Genomic DNA, 18,962 nt, shown 5'->3' with positions numbered 1-18,962 from the left:
GTATTTTTGCATCAATATTCGTGAAGGAAATTGGTCTGAAGTTCTCTTTCTTAGTTGTGTCTTTGTGTGGCTTGGGTATCAATGTTCTTGAAGCCTCCTAAAAAGAGTTTGGTGAAGACCCTTCTGCTTCTATTTCATGGAATACTTTGAAGAGAATTGGTATAAGCTGTTCTTTGAATTTCTGGTAAAACTCTGCACTGAAGCCATTTGGCCCTGGGCTTTTTTTGGTTGGGAGACTTTTGATGACTGCTTCTATTTCCTTAGGTGTTACAGGTCTATTTAAATTGCTTATCTGTTCTTGATTTAATTTTGGCAGGTGATATCTATCCAGGAAGTTGTCCATTTCCTTTAAATTTTTTGAATTTTGTGGAGTACAGGTTTTCAAAGTATGACCTGATGATTCTGTGGATTTCCTCAGTGTCCATTGTTATGTCCCCCTTTTCATTTCTGATTTTGTTAATTTGCATGTTCACATTCTGCCTTTTGGTGAGTTTGGATAAAGGTTTGTCTATCTTGTTGATATTCTCAAAGAACCAACTCTGTTACATTGATTCTTTGTATTGTTTTCCTAGTTTCTGCTTTATTGATTTCAGCCCTCATTTTGATTATTTCCTGGCATCTATTCCTCCTGGGTGAGTTTGCTTCTTTGTGTTCTAGAGCTTTCAGTTGTGCTGTTAATTCTCTAGTGTAACTATTCCCCAGTTTCTTCATGTGGGTACTTAGTGCTATGAACTTTCCTCTTAGCACTGCTTTCAGAGTGTCCCATTAGTTTGGATATGTTGTGTCTTCATTCTCATTGAATTCTAGGAAGTCTTTAATTTCTTTTCTTATTTCCTCTTTCAATTTCCATGAGTTTGTAGGGTTTTTGCAATTTGTGTTGTTGTTGAACTGTAACTTTAAAGCATGGTGATCTGATAAGATACATGGAGTTATTTCAATTTTTTGTAACTGTTGAGGTTTGCTATGTTGCCAAGTATGTGGTCAATTTTTGAGAAGTTTCCACGTGGCACTGAGAAGAATGTATATTCTTTTGTGTTTGGATGGAATGTTCTATAGATGTCTGTCAAATCCAATTGGGTCATAACTTCTGTTAGTTCCTTTGTTTCTTTGTTAAGTTTCTGTCTGGCTGTCCTGTCTAGTGGTGACAGTTGGGTGTTAAAGTCTCCCACTATAAGTGTGTTTGGTTTTATGTGTGGTTTGAGTTTTAGTAATGTTTCTTTTATGAATGTGGATGCCTTTGTATTTGGGGCATAGATGTTCAGAATCGAGACTTCATCTTGGTGGATTTTTCCTCTTATGAATATGAAATGACCTCCTCCATCTCTTTTGATTGATTTCAGTTTAAAGTCTAGTTTGTTAGATATTAGGATTGCTACCCCTGATTGTTTCTTGGGACCATTTGATTGGAAAATCTTTTCCCAACCCTTAACTCTGAGGTAACATCTGTCTTTGAAGCTGAGGTGTGTTTCTTGTATGCATCAGAAGGATGGGTTCTGTCTTCAAATCCATTCTGTTAGCCTGTGCCTTTTTATGGGTGAGTTAAGACCATTAATATTGAGGGATATTAATGACCTTTGATTGCTCGTTCTTGTTTATTTTGGAATGGTTGTTCTTGGTGGAATTGTATGTGGATTTCCACCCCTTTACTCTTTTGGGTGTTGGTAAAGTGGGATTATCTATTGCCTGTGTTTTTTGGTTGTAGTTAACTTCCTTGGACTGGAGTTTTCCTTCCATAACTTTCTGTAGGGATGGGTTAGTGGATATGTATTGTTTAAATTTGGTTTTGTCATGGAATATCTTGTTTTCTCCATCTATAGTAATTGAAAGCTTTGCTGGGTATAGTAGTCTGGGCTGGCATCCGTGGTCTCTTAGTGTTGAAAGAATATCTATCCAGGACCTTCTGGCTTTCAGAGTTTCCATGGAGAATTCAGGTGTAATTCTTATAGGTTTGTCTTTATATGTTATTTGACCTTTTTCCTTAACTGCTCTAAGTATTCTTTCTTTATTCTCTATGCTTGGGGTCTTGATTATTATGTGGTGAGGGAACTATTTTTGTGGTCCACTCTATTTGGTGTTTTGTAAGCCTCTTCTACCTTCATTGGCATGTCTTTCTTTAGGTTGGAAAAGTTTTCTCCTATGATTCTTTGAATATGTTTTCTATCCCTTTGAGTTGGGTTTCTTCACCTTCTTCTATACCTATTATTCTTAGGTTTGGTCTTTTCATGGTGTCCCATATTTCCTGGATATTTTGTGTTAGGGATTTGTTGGACTTAAGATTTTCTTTGATTGATGAATCCATTTCCTCTAGTGTATGTATCTTCAACACTTGAGAATCTCTCTTCCATCTCTTGTATTCTGTTGGTTATGCTTGCATCTGTAGTACCTGACTGTTTCCCCAGTTTTTCTATTTTCAGCATTCCTTTAGACTGCAATTTTTTTATTGTCTTCATGTCAGCTTTCAACCCTTGCACTGTTTGAATTGTTCCTTGTAATTTTTGCTTCATGTTTTCCTCCCTTTCTTGCAATTGTTGGATTTTTTGGTTTGTTTTTTCTTCTATTTCTTGCATTTTTTGGTTTGTTTTTTCTTCCATTTCTTTAAGGGATTTTCTCACATCCTCTTTGAGAGCCTCTATCATTTTCATGAAGGTGTTTTTAAGGCCATTCCCTTCTGCTTCATCCGCATTGGGGTGTTCAGGTCTTACTGGTGTAGAATCTCTAGACTCTGGTGGTGTCATATTTGTTTTTCTGTTGCTGAGTGTGTTCTTATATTGCCTCTTCCCCATTACTTCTTACAGTGGGTGTAGAAAGAATCTCTTCCTCTCCTGGTGGGTAGGCAATGAGGGTTCCCTTTCAGTGGGTGCAAGCAAATCCAATACTCTCTGGCCTCTGCCCTCTGCCCTGAGTGTGTGTGGAAGTGGACCAGCTCAGGCTACTGGTCACTTGGTCGTCCCTCCGGGGCCGAGTCAACCTTGTTGCAGTCCCCAAGCCAGGGGATCCGAGAGAGGCTGAGCAGGAGGATTTCAGGTCTAAAATGGGGACCTGGTGCTCCCCTCTGCCCTCTTCCGTGAGTGTGAGCGGAAGTCGCACCACCTCTTTCTTATGCCCACCATTTCTATAGTCACAGTTGGTCCAAGGAGCCAATACTTCCTATCTGGTTTACCTGCTGTTGTTTCCTAACTGGTCTCTGACTGCTGTCTGTCATTATCTTGAGCCCTCTCTATACAACAGGCAGAGTGATTCTTCAGAATAGAATAGTATTATCTCTTATTTTTCTGACTTTAATCCTTCCAGGGCCTTCCCACGTCCCTTACGGTAAAAATCTGAATTCCTCATGCCTAGAGAGTTCTCTAGCATCCCCGTCCTTGTGTCTTCTCACTCCATTTGCACTGCTCTCGCCACATGGCCACATTGGCCTCTTGCCTTTTCTTGACTCCCCCTACATGCTCTTAGCCCAGGGCCTTACACCTGCTTTTCTCAAGGCTTGAGTGGTCCAATACCTACTTGATGGACTCTCTCACTTCCTCTCACCAGTGAGGACTACCCTGAGCTTAGCCACACATCCTCGTTCTCTTTCTTTTCTCTAGTGTTAATGCAACGTGTAATAATTTATTCCCATTTACACATGTCTCCCCACATCAAATCAAATCAAATCAAAGTTCTGTGGTGCAATATTTTTGTTTTGCTTGTTTTCTGATTATATCCTAAGTGACTAAGAGAGCACTAGTACATAGGACCAGAAGGGAAGACACTGAATTTTCTGTGTACGACTCTAGAAAACGGAGTGCAGATGTGTTGGAAACAAGTGGGCAGCTCTTCTCAAATATTTGCTTTAACTGTATATAGATAAGAGGCTTCAGAAAAGATTGGGAACTAAGAAAAGATTGCCTAGTCTAAAGAATTTGTGCAAACTAGGTCATTAATAACTGTTATCCGGTAGTTTCTTTAAGGTTAAAAGTACATCAAAGATTTAAGTACACACACCTAAAACCCCAAAAATCACAATGATCTTTAAGTGGATTCTTGAAGATTAATTTTATTTTCCCCATTTCATGTTATTGATGGGCTATAATCCATGACTATAACATACAGAGAAGCAGGTAAATAAGGGCAAGAAAGATAATTTTATAATCTTTCTAGTTTTGCATTATAGAAAAACAATACCTAGCATTTTTATCTTGATGACTAAGGTAATTTCAAATAATTACTCATCATTAAGAGGGTTTGGGAAACATTACGGCAGTGATACTATTTTGTTACCATGAAGTTATTGGAGGGAGGTCCTGGAGCAGTGGCTCAACGGTAAGAGTGCATATTGTTCATGTGGAGCACCCGTATCAAGTGGCTTACAGACCCCTGTAACTCCAGCTCCAGGGGATCCAGTACCCTCTACTGGCCTCTGTAGGTACCTGAATACACACACACACACACACACACACACACACACACACACACACACACACACGTCTACAAAAAAGGAAACCCAAACTTATTAGTGATGATTTGGCTCAATTGGTAAACTACCTGCCATGCATGAGGAACTGATTTGGATAACTGACAACCATAAGTGCCAAGCAAGGCAGTGCCGTCTCCATGGTTCTAGTGCTTGGGGACTGGGACGGGGCAGAGCATAGACAGAGAGATCCCTGCAGCTCGTTAGCCAGCCAGTCTAACTGAATCTGAGTTCCAGGTTCAGTGAGAGAAAGGAAGTAGAGAGTGATCAAGGAATACACTCAGCATCAAGCTCTGGCACACCTACACACATCCACATGAACACGTACATACAGAAAGCACACAGAGTTATTAATATGGCAACCATATCTGTGTACCAGAAAGACCTCTAAAACTGAGAAGTAGATGTTCCAAAGCTATTGCTCTAAAACTTTGTTCCAGACTCTGCTCTGGGACCTTTTATATCTGACATCTTAATGGGTTTAATGTCATCTCGTGTCAGTCAGAGAAGCAGACATTGAGTATAAAATATTGTGGATTGCTCTGTGGCAAGAAGAAGCAGTTGGCATTGTGATAAAGAGGAGATGGTACATTTTGAGTTTAAGAGCTTGAAGCCACTTAAGATGGCTATCTCTAACTCACAGCATGGCGTAGTCATGGAAACCCACGCTGGCAACTCTGAGCCAGCAAGAGGACCAGTGTATTCACTGCCAAGTGCTGCTGTAAAGAGTTGTAGGTTTGTTGTGACAATCCTTTCAGAAAGCTTGAGAGGTTACTGGGCAGTCATCTAGAATGGGATAAGAGGGCTTGTTTCCCAATGTTGACAGATTAAATAAGACAATGTTAATAAGACAATGCAGAAAATATTTTACATCGGAGAAGACATTTATTCAGTAGAAGAGAACAAAATAGAAGTTGCATCCCTCTAACTCCGCAGTTCTCAACCTGTGGGTCACAATCCCTTTGTAGGTCACATATCAGATACCCTGCATATCAGATATTTACATTATGACTCATAACAGAAGCAAAATTACAGTTATGAAGCAGCAAGAAATCTTTTCTTTTATTCTTCTCCCTTTTAGTACATGCCAACCACAGTTTCCCCTCCCTTCTCTCCTCCCAGTCCCTCCTCTTCACCCCTCCTCTCCCCCATATCCGCTTCTCCTCAACGAGATAATTTTATGGTTGGGGATCACCATCACATGAAGGTCTGTGTTACACGCTCGCAGCATTGGGAAGGTTGAGAACCACTGCTCTAAAGAAAATGAATCTCACTTAGTACTGTTCATTTCATAGTAGGCACAGGTCCCGCTCTTAAATGGCTTCCTGCTTAGTAACATTTATAGGCAAATAAATAAATAATAATATTATAGTGTGATAAGTTTGGAAAAAATTAAGGGCAAATACTCCCTAAGAGGGTCACCTGACAGTTATTTTTTATTTGAGGGGAGGGAAACAGTGCCCTGGAAACTTCCTTGGATGTGAACTATTCTATTGAAGATTGAGGAATAAGTAAAGAATAGGAAACGTTCAGACAAAGCTGGAGAGAGGTGGAATGGGATGTTGACCTATTATTAGGTATTAGATGAAAAGCACCAAATACGGGACAGTGAGATGCCTGTTTCAGAGCTAGTTATCCCCATGGACATTTTGAACATTAGCTTTGCGGCTGTGCAGGCTTCGCTTTCCTAAGGGAGATGCAGCACATGCAGAATGTGACGTAGAATGTGTGTACTCTCTCAAAGGCAATCGCTAGAGGCAGCAAGTGCCTAAAGATTTGAATGGGCATGGGAGACAAGAGGGAAAAGACCCTGGAAGGCTCTTCAACTACTTTCCACCACTGTCCTTAACCTCAAACAGTATTTCCATTTGTAGATCCATCTGCTAAAGGACTTTCAACACTGGAAATGCCACGGGAATCTTCATCTGCCCCTACATTAGAAGCAGGTGCACCTGAAACAGGCAGCCACTCATCAATATCAAGTAAGTGTTTCTCAGTGATGGTTTCTGTGGAATATGGCCTATATGTATTACTTTCCATTTTGACAACCCTCCTACTTTAAAAAATGTTGCAATAGCTTCCTCAGTGATACAGTGTTGTGCACTCTATGAAACTCTTGAGGGTAACATGGCCTGCTTTAGTCCATACCTCAAATGTTGGATTAATAATATGGTCACGGATTGTCCAAGAACCCTAACTTATTAAAGATTAAGTGCCAAGTTTCATCATTCAACAAAATCAACATCACTAACAGCCTGGCCATGTGACACAGGCAAAGCTTTGTTCATGGAAAACTCTTACTTGGGACTCATTGGTTGAAAGTGAGTCACTTTTCACCATGAACACAGCTTTATCTGGGTTATTCTAAAATAAATGTATCAGGACCCCATAGGTGCAACTAAATCTGCTCCTTTTAGTCTGATGAATAAAAATGGCCTAACACATTACAAAGTAAACACCAGGTATTTTGAAACTTCACCCTGCTATTGGGTGCTAGGTTTTGACCACAAGAAACCTGAGTTCCATTGCTGTTCCATCAAGGTGTCTACCCAGCTCAGTGGTGTCAGGAGATTTTCAGCAAAGAGAAAAATCTTGGAAGGAATCAGTGGCCCAGACAGAAGTGTACTTTCTAGAAATCTTTCATGTCTTGATAAATTTCTGTTCCATATGGATGCTGCCTGGAGAGCTAGTGAGACTTCATGGACTATCTTTTGAAAGAGGATGGTCTGAAAAGCCAAATATATATATTAATGCAAATGCTGATCTGATTCTATGGAAAATAATCATTGTCACCATTTATTCATTTGTGCATTCTTTCATTCATTATTCATTCATTATCCCATGTGTATCTGGTAGGGGTCAGGTATTGTGCTTGTCATTGGGGTTCAAAGGGAATAAATAGGTTCTCCCTCTTCCCCAAGAAGAGTGCAGTCTTGATGATGATCCTAGAAAGCATTTGTTTGATTCTCCTCCAGTATTGACACCATGATGAATGGCTCATTCACAGCATCATCTAGATCCATTCCATCCGTAAGCACTGCATGGCAGACTGAGGAGAAAGGCTGAATGTCTTGTCTAAAGTCACAGAGATAGAAATGGATGCTTAGATTTACTAGATTTTCAAGTCGATATTATTTTTAGTATTCCGCACAGTCTTTGAATAATTCTAAATCAATTATAAGACCGTACAAGTTTTAAGAAATAGTTTCCAAGTTGCAGATGTTTTGCCTTTGGTTGCAGAAGAGAATGGCTAGTTCTAAAGCTAAATATTTTATTTATTTTTTAACATGAGTAATATTTGATAATGACAAATCACAACACAATATTTTCTCTTTTTTATACATGAGTAATCTTTAAAAACAAAAAGACACTGAATCCCCCCTTAGAACTCTAAGTAGTATGATTTGAAATGGCCAGAATGGTTAAATAGCTGTAATTTCAGTGTGTATAGAAGGTCAGGATCCCATAGTCATGACTGAGTCTAGCCTTTTGGGGGTGAGTTTGGCATATTAGCCCTTGTCATGAAAAGCATCATCATAGGATTTGGTGGTGTGCTCTTGGAGGCATAATGCCAGAAACCTTATCCACTGGGGTTTTTGCTCTCGGTTGAGAGACTGGTAATATAAGTCAGTGATAGAGCCCTTGCCTAGCATGTGTGAGGCTCTGGGTTCCAACCTCAGTACTGCAAACCCCAAAAAAACTAAGAATTGGGGAAATTATCTCAACACTAGAGGCTCTACATCCTTATTTGATTGAATCTGCGAGATTCCACTTATTTTTTAATTTTTAAAAATCCTTTAAAAGATTTCTGTTTGTAGCTAGGGGTACAGTTCAGTCAGAAGCTGGCTTGCCTAACATGTGCAGGGCCTTGGGTTCAAAACCCAGCATATTTCTGCTTTTGAATTTTCCTTAAAGCTTTACTTTTCAAGTGAATTGGAAACTGGTAAAGTTAGTCCATCAATAAATCAATGATTTTTACTATTCAGTCAGCTATTTCCACAAATTTAGTAAATATGGGCTCCAAGACACACGAATTCCACCACATTTCTTTCTTGCTCAAGTTGCAAGTTGTTTTGTAACTAAACATGCCATGACCACCATAAATCAAATAGCGTGCTGCCAACACCAGATAATGATTTCATTTCACACCTGGTCGCTGCCTCTTTAGTGACTGCAGAAACCTATGCATAGCATTCATAGCTGTCCCTGGGCTATTTTGTGGACATCCTGGTCTCTGCCTTCCTTTCTAGAGTGTGCAAGTTCTTCAGCTTTGGCTTCCGAACTTGCCCTTTCAAGTGAGTCCGGTGGGGGATCCCACATTGTCAGCATCTGAGTGCTTGGGGTCAGGCTGACAGCCATCTTGGAGAGATTGAGCACTCACATTGGGCTGGTTAAAGGCATTGAGTGTCTCATGGGGGGAAATGGGGAGCAGGAGCAAAGGCGAGGGTGTCTTTTTAAGTTAGCTCACAATGGACAGTGTGCTTTTCATTGTCTCGGGTTTGGGAAAGCTTAGAACTTTTCATATCAGAGCTTAATTGCAGAACAAAAATGTTACCATTGTTTTCTCAAACAAAGAGTATACTCATGGAATGCTATTTAATTCACATTTTCCAAATACTACACAGGGGGCTCAAATAGCTGGCAAACAGTGCAGAGTTTTAAATCAATGCTTCGACTTGCCTCAGTTGCTTTTGATTCAATTCAAGGTGGCAGTGTTGGTTTTGAGTTCTTTTTAGAGTGTGGTAAAGAACATAAGTAAAAAAGCTAACACAGTAAGCATATTGCATTCATGGGTAACTGAGTAATATGTGTAGTTAGTAGATCAACGCTGAAGACCACTACTATTGCCTGTACCACAGAGACGCCGGAAATGATGGAAGGCTTGAGTTTTTCACTTGATTAGGAGCATATAATTTACCAAAAATATTACAAATAGCAAATGAAGAACTCAACTAAGATCTGTGTGGATGTATAGAGCCTGTGTGTGCGACGGGAAACATATTCCCCCTAGTAATCATCTCCTAATTTCCTTCGTATAGCTCAGTATAGGCAGATGAAAAGGGGATCCCTGGGAGTTCTGACAATGAGCCAGTTAATGAAGCGACAGCTGGAGCATCAGTCTAGCGCCCCCCATAACATCAGCAACTGGGACACTGGTGGGTCAAGCCTTTTCTTCTCGTTTGCCTCTCAGATTAGCTAATGCCACTTTCTCTGTGTCCACTTCTTGTGTTCTTTGGTTAAAACAGTTTTTAAAATAACCTGGAAGTAATGAACATATACTCAGATTTTCTAAGTGCTCTAGAGCGTTGTGGTCTATGTCTAGGCTGACCCTTGTCTAGGCTGGTCTCTGTTTAGACTGGTCCCTGTTTAGGCGTGTCCAGCTCTTTAATTCTTTAAGATCCAGATTATCTGCCTGGGGAGGAGGGGTGGAGCTATGATTTCATGGTACAAAGTTTTAAAAGCACCAGGTTATCAATGTCCTCTTTCATAAATTGTAGGGTACTGAAGTTAGTGACGATTTAATAACAAATGTCAGCTTGGGGATGGCACGATCTGCAAGTTTGGGAATGAGTTGTACATTTTAACCAGTAGGATTGCCAGATTGCAGTCACTCACCCTCATGTTCATAAGTCAGAACTGCACCTAACCTGTTGTAAGACTGACTGCCGTGACTACTTTAAATATGACCGCTTTGCATTCTCCGAACCTTACCACATCTTCTGCATAGGCTGCCTTCTCAGCTCATAGCACTGCAATGATTTCCCCCTTTAAGTATTTGCCTTTGCCTTTGCCTTTTTTCTTCTTAAATTAATGGGTCACCTGAGGTACAAGATTATAAACATAAGAGCACCTTGAAGTGTGCATACAGTGTGAAAATATAAGGGCTGATTATCACAACATGCTGAGGGAGTGCACTTTAGCATCTTGGTTATGATTTTCTGGCTTCAATTCTGAGATTATTTTTAATCTCTTCATTACGAAGCAGAATCGCAGGGTGCACTCAACCAACATCTTGGGCTGTTTTCAAATTGTGTGTATGTCCTCCTACTTACCTTTGTTGTTCTTCAAGAAGAGATCCACGTACCACAGCCAACATACACAGCTTCAGTCTCCAGGACTTAGAAGCGTATTTGGCATGCCAAAGGCTTGGTGCTTTCACTTAGTGGCTCCAGGGAGTGAGCAAGGAGTGGCCAAGAGGCAACACACAAGACAGAGTGGGAAAAGACGCTGCTTGGCCCCACCCCCCTCCCCGGACTACTTGGTCTGAGCGTTGTCTCCCTTCTCTAACTGCACCATGGAGGACTGTGCCTCCCTCTCCAGAGATGAGGCTGTGTAGCCTGAGAAGCACATCTTGGTTTGGCACTAAGTGCTCGTGTTGACTTGGGGGCCCCCGAAAGTCATTTCACCATGCTGGTGTAGCTCAACCTCAGCTACTGTAGATTCGGACTACAACTGCATCCTAATTTGATTAAGTAGAGTTACAAAATGTAAATTGACCCCAATTTCTGATCTGAACTTTAAGCCACAAAACTCTTCATGATGCCAAATAACCCATTTAGCCACATGTTTCACTTTTCAGCCAGACTCACTGTTTCCACTTTTCTTGAAATTCCAAGTTGTCCGGGTTTCTTTCACTGAAGCTTTCCAGGGCTTATTTTATTTACTTACTTTTTAATTTTCCACCCTCCAACTTGGTTCACTTATCTCCCAGTCCCTTAATAAAAGCTTTATCTCACTATTCTCAAATTTGTTTTGTTTTGGACACAACATCTTTCTTTGCTACCCAGGCTGGTCTTGAATGTCTGGGATCAAGTGATCTTTTTGCATCAGCCTCTTAAGGTTGAGAAGATATTATACCTGACTTCAATATTCTCATGCTGACTGCCTGAGTCCAGCAGAAGAGTCTGTGACTGGGTAGTGTCATGTTAGGCGACTTGTCACTTTGAACCACACGCATTGATTCAGCGACTCTCTAGCTTCCACCAGGAACAACTATGGTCGTGTAGACACACTGAGACAGCTTAAACAGGATCATGATAAATTCACCTCAGCATTCGCCAGCTCGTTCATAGAAATCCCGCCTTCTGTGTGAATGAACATTCACTAAGTGTCACTCCATTCCTGCTCCCTATTCTTCTTCTCCATCTCTCAGCCAAATCTCTATCATTTCCTCTACCTGGTCCATGTGTTTCCTGTATGAACTGTCTGGCCATTACCCCAGAGTATCATTGATGTATTAGTTGACTTGCATAAAACATTCTTTCATGGTCATGGCATTGGCCCTTCATTTCATATCAGGAGACACAGGATTTTCACTCTTTTGAAATAGAGTGGGACTAGAGCTCAAAAAGATAATTTTAGATCCTCTACCATTTTAGATGCAGTTCATTTAACTGAGTGACAGGTTTGTAATAAAACCTTGAATAACCCTACCTATCCCCAGATTTAATCTTTGTTAATAAAATAACTGTGACAAAAATGGTCCCATGTGGTGGTTGGCTGCATTGGTTGTGCTGTGACTAGTATTGAACTGACCACACTGAAGACTGAAATACTTTCTTTATCCACAGAACAGGTACAGCCCGGGAAACGCCAGTGCAATGTGCCAATGTGCCTAAACCCCGACGTAGAGGGACAGCCGCTGAGAACAAGAGGTTGGTTGGGTCCCAGGGTCTCAGGCTGTAGAACTGAAGGGTCATATGTCTCTCAGGGATCCACACAGCAGATGCAAAATCTCTTCCTCAACAGCTCCATATATCTCCAACCTGTAAACCCCTCCAGGGTTGGGAAATGTGTGACAGTTTGTCTTTGAATGTGACCAACAAGAGCTTGGCCATAGAGTGTCTTCCTAAAGCGCGAGGCCACATGAGATAATTCTAGCATCTATCACCTCACATTTTGGACATTTGAAAGTAACTGCCCATTTCTTATCCCTTTTAGCTGTTTCTAGACCAGGAATCCCTGGGTTCTTCAGCATTCCTTCCAAGATGTATCAGTTTTCCATGTCACCCTATATTCGTTTCCTGAGCAGCAGAGTTTGGATTGTCTTTATCTTTTACTAGAATGTTGGGAGTGTGAAAAAACAGCTTCTTTCCCAGCCATCTTGAATTATGTATTGAAAATACATACTTTATTCTGGTCGTGGGGGCAAATGAGCATGCATTCTACACTAAGATCATCGGAATTATTCTTTTCAAAATTCATCTCAGGCATTTAACTACATTTTTAGTTAATCCTTAGCTTTGTTATTAAAATTCAGAAGGCTGTTTACAAAAAAGAAAGAAAGAAGGAAGGAAAGAAGGAAGGAAGGAAGGAAGGAAGGAAGAAAAAATTCTGACAACATCTTCTAAGTAGTCTAGGCTAAACCACTCTTCTATTTTTCTGCAGCATGGGGAGATATGTGTCCAGGAAGCTCCTGGACACTGCTTTGGTGATGGGCAGTATCCTAGCCCTCAGCAGATGAGATGAGACTCATCTGTGGGGCTGAGAAATGCTTTGGTGAGTCAGGTTAGTTGAAAGAAATCTTTGGCTCTTGGTTATGATCTAAGTGACCTGTAAAAAGCAGTGTGAAGTAAAGGTGAAGCATAAAGGTGACACCCAGTCTTCCAGTCTCTCTGTCACGGCGAGTGGGAGAATCCGTGGTGCAGCGGATGTGTGCTTTGAGACAAGTGGATTCACAGAGTCTCTTCTGTCTCTGAGATCCGGAAGGGATCAGCATCTCCAGCTTCAAAGTTGGTCTTTGGTCTGTATTCAAGTTCTGAGAACTCTCTGTTCCAGTTCTGGATGGAGGCACTCTGGATATTACACAGTGGTGGTGGGCTCAGAATTATTGCCACGAGGTGGGGGGACAAAAATGGAGGGTAAGTTTAACACTGCCAACTTAGTTGTTGCTCATTTACAACGAAAGGTTGCTGAGGTTTGTGGCTTTCTTTTTATATTTTTCAACTTCTCATACATTGCTCCCTGTTTCCACTTCAGTAGCAGGATTTAGCAATCCATTATTCAGCTAATGTTGTCCTATAAGAACCAATGCCCTATTTTCTTTGATCGATGACTGCCATAAATATTGCAACATACTTTCTGTGTTGTCACCTCCCCTTAGGTAATGCTTGTTTGGAAGCCACAAAAGTGACAATCCTTCTCATCTCTTTGGTTGCAATCTTGACTTGGAGTTGTTCCTACTGAGATTGTGGACACATTACCATATACTTTTGGACTGATTTTTTCTGCTCTGCCATAGTCATTTTTGCATTTGGCTAGTATGCCTCTCAATGATCAGAAGTGTGGAGAATTGGTTTTAAGCTTTGTGCTTTTTTTGCTGACTCTACCATCAGTCTGCTTACGCCGTGACACCATGCAACATGTTTACAGACATCCTTTGTTAAGGGCACACTTAGATATCCCTGGGAAGGAATGCTAGCTCACAAAGAGCCGATAGATGGGTAGCAAGATTTGTATTCCCAACTGGTATCTTAGGAAGGTGAAGATAGTGTTAGGCAGCTGGCACTTGTGTTTGTGGGTCTTTGCTTCTCTGGCACAGGCTCTGGGGGAGGTGGTCTCAGCGTGGAGGGGAGAACTTCAACACCATTTCCCCCTCAGAGCGCAGCATTGCCCTCCAGGCTAGGCATCTAAGACTTGTACTCTGTATCTTCAGTGACCATTCTCTCAACTGTGATTCTTTCTGAGGAGAAATCATGCATTTTTTTTTCTGGACTAAGTTATGTGTCTCTTGATGAGAAATGAATTATTTAATGAGCATCGTTTCCTTCTGCTTTTTTTGGTCTGCTTGAAGAACTCAGATTAGCAATTGCTACTCAGCAGAGCCTGCTGTTATTTCACATTGTCACTTTGGGAGTCCTCTTAGATGCCTTGTTTACACAGTTCCAGGGGATCCGCCTTGCACTGGTGGCTTTTTTAATGGAGAACACCCTCCTGACTCTCCACATTGTGTTTTGAGATTTATAGTGTGTGTGTGTGTGTGTGTGTGTGTGTGTGTGTGTGTGTGTGTGTGTGTGTGTGTGTGCGCGCGCGCCTGTCAGGCCCCTGGAGCTGCAATCACAGGCAGGTGTGAGCTGCCTTGACATGGACACTGGGAACCGAACGTGGGTCTTCTGGAAGAGCAGAAGGCTCTCTTAACTGCCGAGCCATCTTTCCAGGCCCCACATTTACTGTCTCAATAGACAGCCACAGTTTGTTGCTCAGATTCTGGCCTCGGATTTCTTTGAAAGGATCTAACCTCAAACTTTTCTAACGGTTCTGTTGACTGGTGAAGCAGAGAGGCCATCGAGTAAAACAGCTACTGTTGTACTCTCACACAAGTCAGCTGAAAATGAAATCTTTTTGCTTTAGTGTTTATGATAATAATTGTCAAAGCAGAACACTAACTTCCTAGCCCAGTGCCCCCGTTGTTCATGTGTGTGAAGTCTGGGGTCTCTCTAACCCGTTGTTCATGTGTATGAAGTCTGGGGTCTCTCTGCCTCCCCGGTTTGTTCATGTGTGTGAATTCTGGGATCTCTCTGCTTCTCCCCTTTGTTCATGTGTGTGAAGTCTGTTGTTTCACACACACCCTTGTTCATGTGTGTGAGTGTGGGGTCTCATTGCCTCCCACTTATTTAGGCACGACATTTGGGGTCTTACTTCCTTCTTACAGTACCCCCCCTTTAATGAAATGCACTTGTGCATTAGAATTGTCCTATTGTTCAGACAATTTCATTTAAGGCTAGGAAGTTCATCGTTATGGTAGACCTTGTTGGTCAGCAGAACATTCTGACTTTTTTTAAAGTCGTGAAGCAAGAGAGAGGTAGGGCAACCGGTTCTTTCTTGGCCTTACTCCATTATCAGGCCTTTTTCTTGCCATGGGTGGGATGATGAGGTCACAGTCGCGTGAATGTGATCTTTCGAGAGTTAATGAATGCATGATGGAGAATTTCCTAGCCCCAGAAGCTTGTCTGTTTTCATGCTCATCTCTCTGCTGCTTATCCAGGCGCCACTAAATCCAGCCTGCTGTCAGCCCCCAGCATAGCCAGTATGTTTGTGCCTGCACCTGAAGAATTCACGGAAGAGCAGCCAACGGTGATGACGGACAAGTAAGCTCCCGTTTTTTGTTTGTTTGTTTGTTTGTTTTTTCATTTGCTTTGGTTTTAGAATTAGAGTTTGGTCCCCAGGTGAGGAAATGCTCTTTGCTTTGGAGCCACACTTTACTTTTCAAAGGTCTGAAGCTGTGTTGTACACAGTCAGAAGTGAGCTGATGGCTCTTAGGGTTTCTACTGCTGTGATTAAACACTATGACCAAGCCTGGCATTGGTGGCACACACCTTTAATCCCAGCACTCAGGAGGCAGAGGCAGGTGGATCTTTGTGAGTTTGAGACCAGCCTGGTCTACAAGAGCTAGTTCCAGGACAGCCTCCAAAGCCACAGAGAAACCCTGTGTTGAAAAAACAAAACAAAACAAAACACCACAACCGAAAATAAACAATATGACCAAAAGCAAAGTTATCTTACAACTTGTAGTCCATCATCTAGGGAAGTCAAGGCAGAAACCTGGAGGCAGGCAGGAACTGATGCAGAGGCCATGGAGGAATGCTGCTTACTGGCTTGTTCCCCCTTTACTGTCTCAGCTTCCTTTTTTACATGCCCCTGAATCACCTGCCCAGGGCTGGCATTGCCCACAGTGAGCTGGGCCCTCCCATGCCAATCATCGATCAAGAAAATGCCGTACAGACTTGCCCACATACTGAGCCTTGAGAGGCATTTTCTCAGTTAAAATCCCTTCTTCTCAGATAACCCTAGCTTGTATCAGTTGATATAGAAATTAGCCGGCACAGTGGCCATTCTTGAGAAGCAAGTGGACCTGGCTTGTACAATTGCCTTGGAATATCCCCAGAGCTTGGATACAATTTCTCCATTTTGTGTCATAACCCACCCCTTTCAAGTTACCATTTTTCTTAGTTGCTTCTGGTTGCTCGTGTGTGTGTGTGTGTGTGTGTGTGTGTGTGTGTGTGTGTGTGTGTGTGTGTTCCAGTGCACATGCGTTTGTGTGAGCATGTGTGGAAGCCAGAGGTCAGCCTCAGCTGCACTTCCTTGGGAGCCATTCACCTCGTTGTTTGAAACAAAACCTCCCATTAGCCTTGGACTCATCAAGGAGGCTGGGCAGCTGGCAGGTCAGCCCCAGAGATCCTGCTGTCTCTGCTTCCCTAGTGCTGGGATTGCAAGCACTCACCCTCAGACCCAGCTTCATTACTTGGGTACTGGGATTCGACCTCGGGTCCTCATGTGTGCGCTGCAAGCGCTTTGTCCACTGAGCCACCATTAGCCCTTTGACTGCTTTTGTGTGCTCTGTGTCTGCCTCTCGACTTCCAAATGTGAATTTTAAATGTGAATTAATTCTTAAGGCACTCTCTCCATTTGTCTACGTTTGGGAGCATTGCAGATGGAAAGGGTGCAGCAGCTGTGGCCTGGGTTCCGGAGTTGCTTTTAGTTCTCAACTTCGCTTTATAAAGCCGCCTTTGGTTGGGTGGAGTGAACCTATATTAGGACGCAGCAAAGAGCAATCAGTTATGGGCGTCTTAAGAGCAGTGCCAATGCTCTTCCATATCAGTTTAGTATGTTGTCCCAACAAGGCTGGTGTGAGGTTGGGAGCAGCAGAGAGGAGGCTTAGGCCAGGTCCACAGACTTTCCGGAGTGTCCGGGTCCTTTGAGTCCTCTGTCCCTTGTCCGCAGAGTGACATCTATTGAAAGCTTCCAGCCATGTCCAGGCATTTTTCATTTTGACAAGTGAAAATTAATCTAGTTACTGCAGTCCCCCCTTTCTTTCTTGGTGCTATCTGTGAGGTGGCTGCCTCCTTCTGCATGGCTGCCCTCAGACATCTGATAAAGCCCAAATCACCAAATAGGGGACCCTGAAGGTCTTCCTGTCCCAGTCAGAACACTATGTCCAAGTTCGATGCATCTGGTAGGAATGCACAGGTACTGACAGCAGGGTGTGAGGAGATTCAGGCCAGAGCCCAATGCCCAACGTCTGTATGGGACAACAAGAAAACTGGGCACATGCCACCCAGTGACTTCCAGAAGCTCCTGGTCCACAGCATCAAGGATCTGGTATGAGCAACTCTGACTGTGTGAGATTACTCACAGCGTTACCTCCGGGAGCTCAAAACCATCATGGAAACAGCAGCACAGCTGGCCGCCAGAGCCACCAAACATTGCCAAGCTATACAACAAAGAAAAACAAGTAGACGGCTCACACGCACATTGTATGAAACCGTAAAAACTCATCCAAAGATCCACTTACTGACTGTTCTTAGACATAATTTCACTAGAAGCTGTTAGTCTACCCCCAGCTCTTTGTAAAGGAGCAGAAACCCCGTGGGACCAGATGCTTGTGGACAGAATGGTGAAGGAGCATTCATGACCTCTGACACCCCAAGGTCTCCCCATGTCTTATGGTGACAGTGGCACTGGCGTCTTCACTTAGAGTGGGCCCAGTTACCACCATGTAGGATCTTTCCCAAGACTTCTGACAAAGGGCTGTATTTGTGTGTTAGCTCAAACCTTGGTTGGCTTTCTAACATGTCTTCCCTGTGTTTCCTTTGCAGATGCCATGACTGTGGGGCCATTCTCGAAGAATACGATGAAGAAACCCTGGGGCTGGCCATTGTGGTCCTCTCCACATTCATTCATCTAAGCCCAGACTTGGCGGCCCCACTGTTGCTTGATATCATGCAGTCTGTGGGAAGGTGAACATTACTTTCTATTTCATCTGCTAGGAAGCAGCCTTACCTAAAACTGTATCAGTTTGAAAGTGAAACATCCAGTCACCTTGCAGATGCCGGTACCCGGGGAATCATTCAGAATAGTTTTTAAAAATGGACGGAAGCATCTTTCGGTTTCATTTCTCAGCTGCACCAGGTCATGAGTCAAGGTCAGAGTGAAGCTAGAGGAGACTGCACTGAGGGAGTCTGGCTGTGTGAGCTAATGTGTGTGATAGTATTCGGATGGTCCGTCCATAGTAGGCTTTGTGTTAACCATTATGACGACAATAGTGTTCTCTCTTGACATGGTTTGCGGTGACCTGACACCTCTTTTGTGATCTCAAGGGAGCCTCACTTAACTGTTAAGTTTAGGGCATCAATGTCTGTCACACATCATCTTCACCATTCTGGCTCAGATAAAGGAAGTGTTGTTTGGGGGACAGGATCGTCAGTCCGAGTGTTAATATGCAGGGAATTCCCTTTCTGTAGAGACATTAGAAGAGGAATGTGTTTTGTGCTCATACCTAAAGTCTAGCTCAGTCATAACTGTGCAGCTCACAGAGACTGAGTTCAAAACTGCACGAACTTGCTATTTCTGATCTCTGCCAGCACGATGCTAGGTGCCTTAAGACCTAGCCCCTGGGGCTGGAGAGGTGGCCCAGCAGTAAAGAGCACTGGTTGCTCTTTCAGAGGACCCGGGTTCAATTCCCGGCACCCACATGGTGACTCACAACTGTTTCTTAACTCTAGCCCCAGGGGAT

The 18,962-nt window shown here is 42.7% G+C and overlaps 1 protein-coding gene across 15 annotated transcripts in view; it reads left to right on the top strand.

The window, feature by feature from the left end:
- The window catches only part of Unc79 (unc-79 homolog, NALCN channel complex subunit), a 234,441-nt gene that overhangs the window by 159,448 nt on the left and 56,031 nt on the right, over positions 1-18,962 (top strand). For 13 of the 15 annotated variants that reach the window (XR_005876171.1, XM_040742598.1, XM_013112205.3 and 10 more), the window contains 5 exons: positions 6,325-6,432; positions 9,490-9,606; positions 12,022-12,105; positions 15,435-15,537; positions 18,046-18,186. Coding sequence is in view for 14 of the 15 variants with exons in the window: in XM_040742598.1 (XP_040598532.1) it covers positions 6,325-6,432; positions 9,490-9,606; positions 12,022-12,105; positions 15,435-15,537; positions 18,046-18,186 (553 nt within the window). In the remaining variant the exon portion in view is untranslated. The remainder of the gene's footprint in view (positions 1-6,324; positions 6,433-9,489; positions 9,607-12,021; positions 12,106-15,434; positions 15,538-18,045; positions 18,187-18,962) is intronic. The other 2 variants (XM_040742599.1, XM_040742590.1) reach the window with 1 other exon arrangement.

This window comes from Mesocricetus auratus, unplaced genomic scaffold, assembly GCF_017639785.1.
Source record: "Mesocricetus auratus isolate SY011 unplaced genomic scaffold, BCM_Maur_2.0 Super-Scaffold_15014, whole genome shotgun sequence".
Classification (NCBI taxonomy): domain Eukaryota; kingdom Metazoa; phylum Chordata; class Mammalia; order Rodentia; family Cricetidae; genus Mesocricetus; species Mesocricetus auratus.
This window is presented reverse-complemented; position numbering and strand designations above follow the sequence as displayed.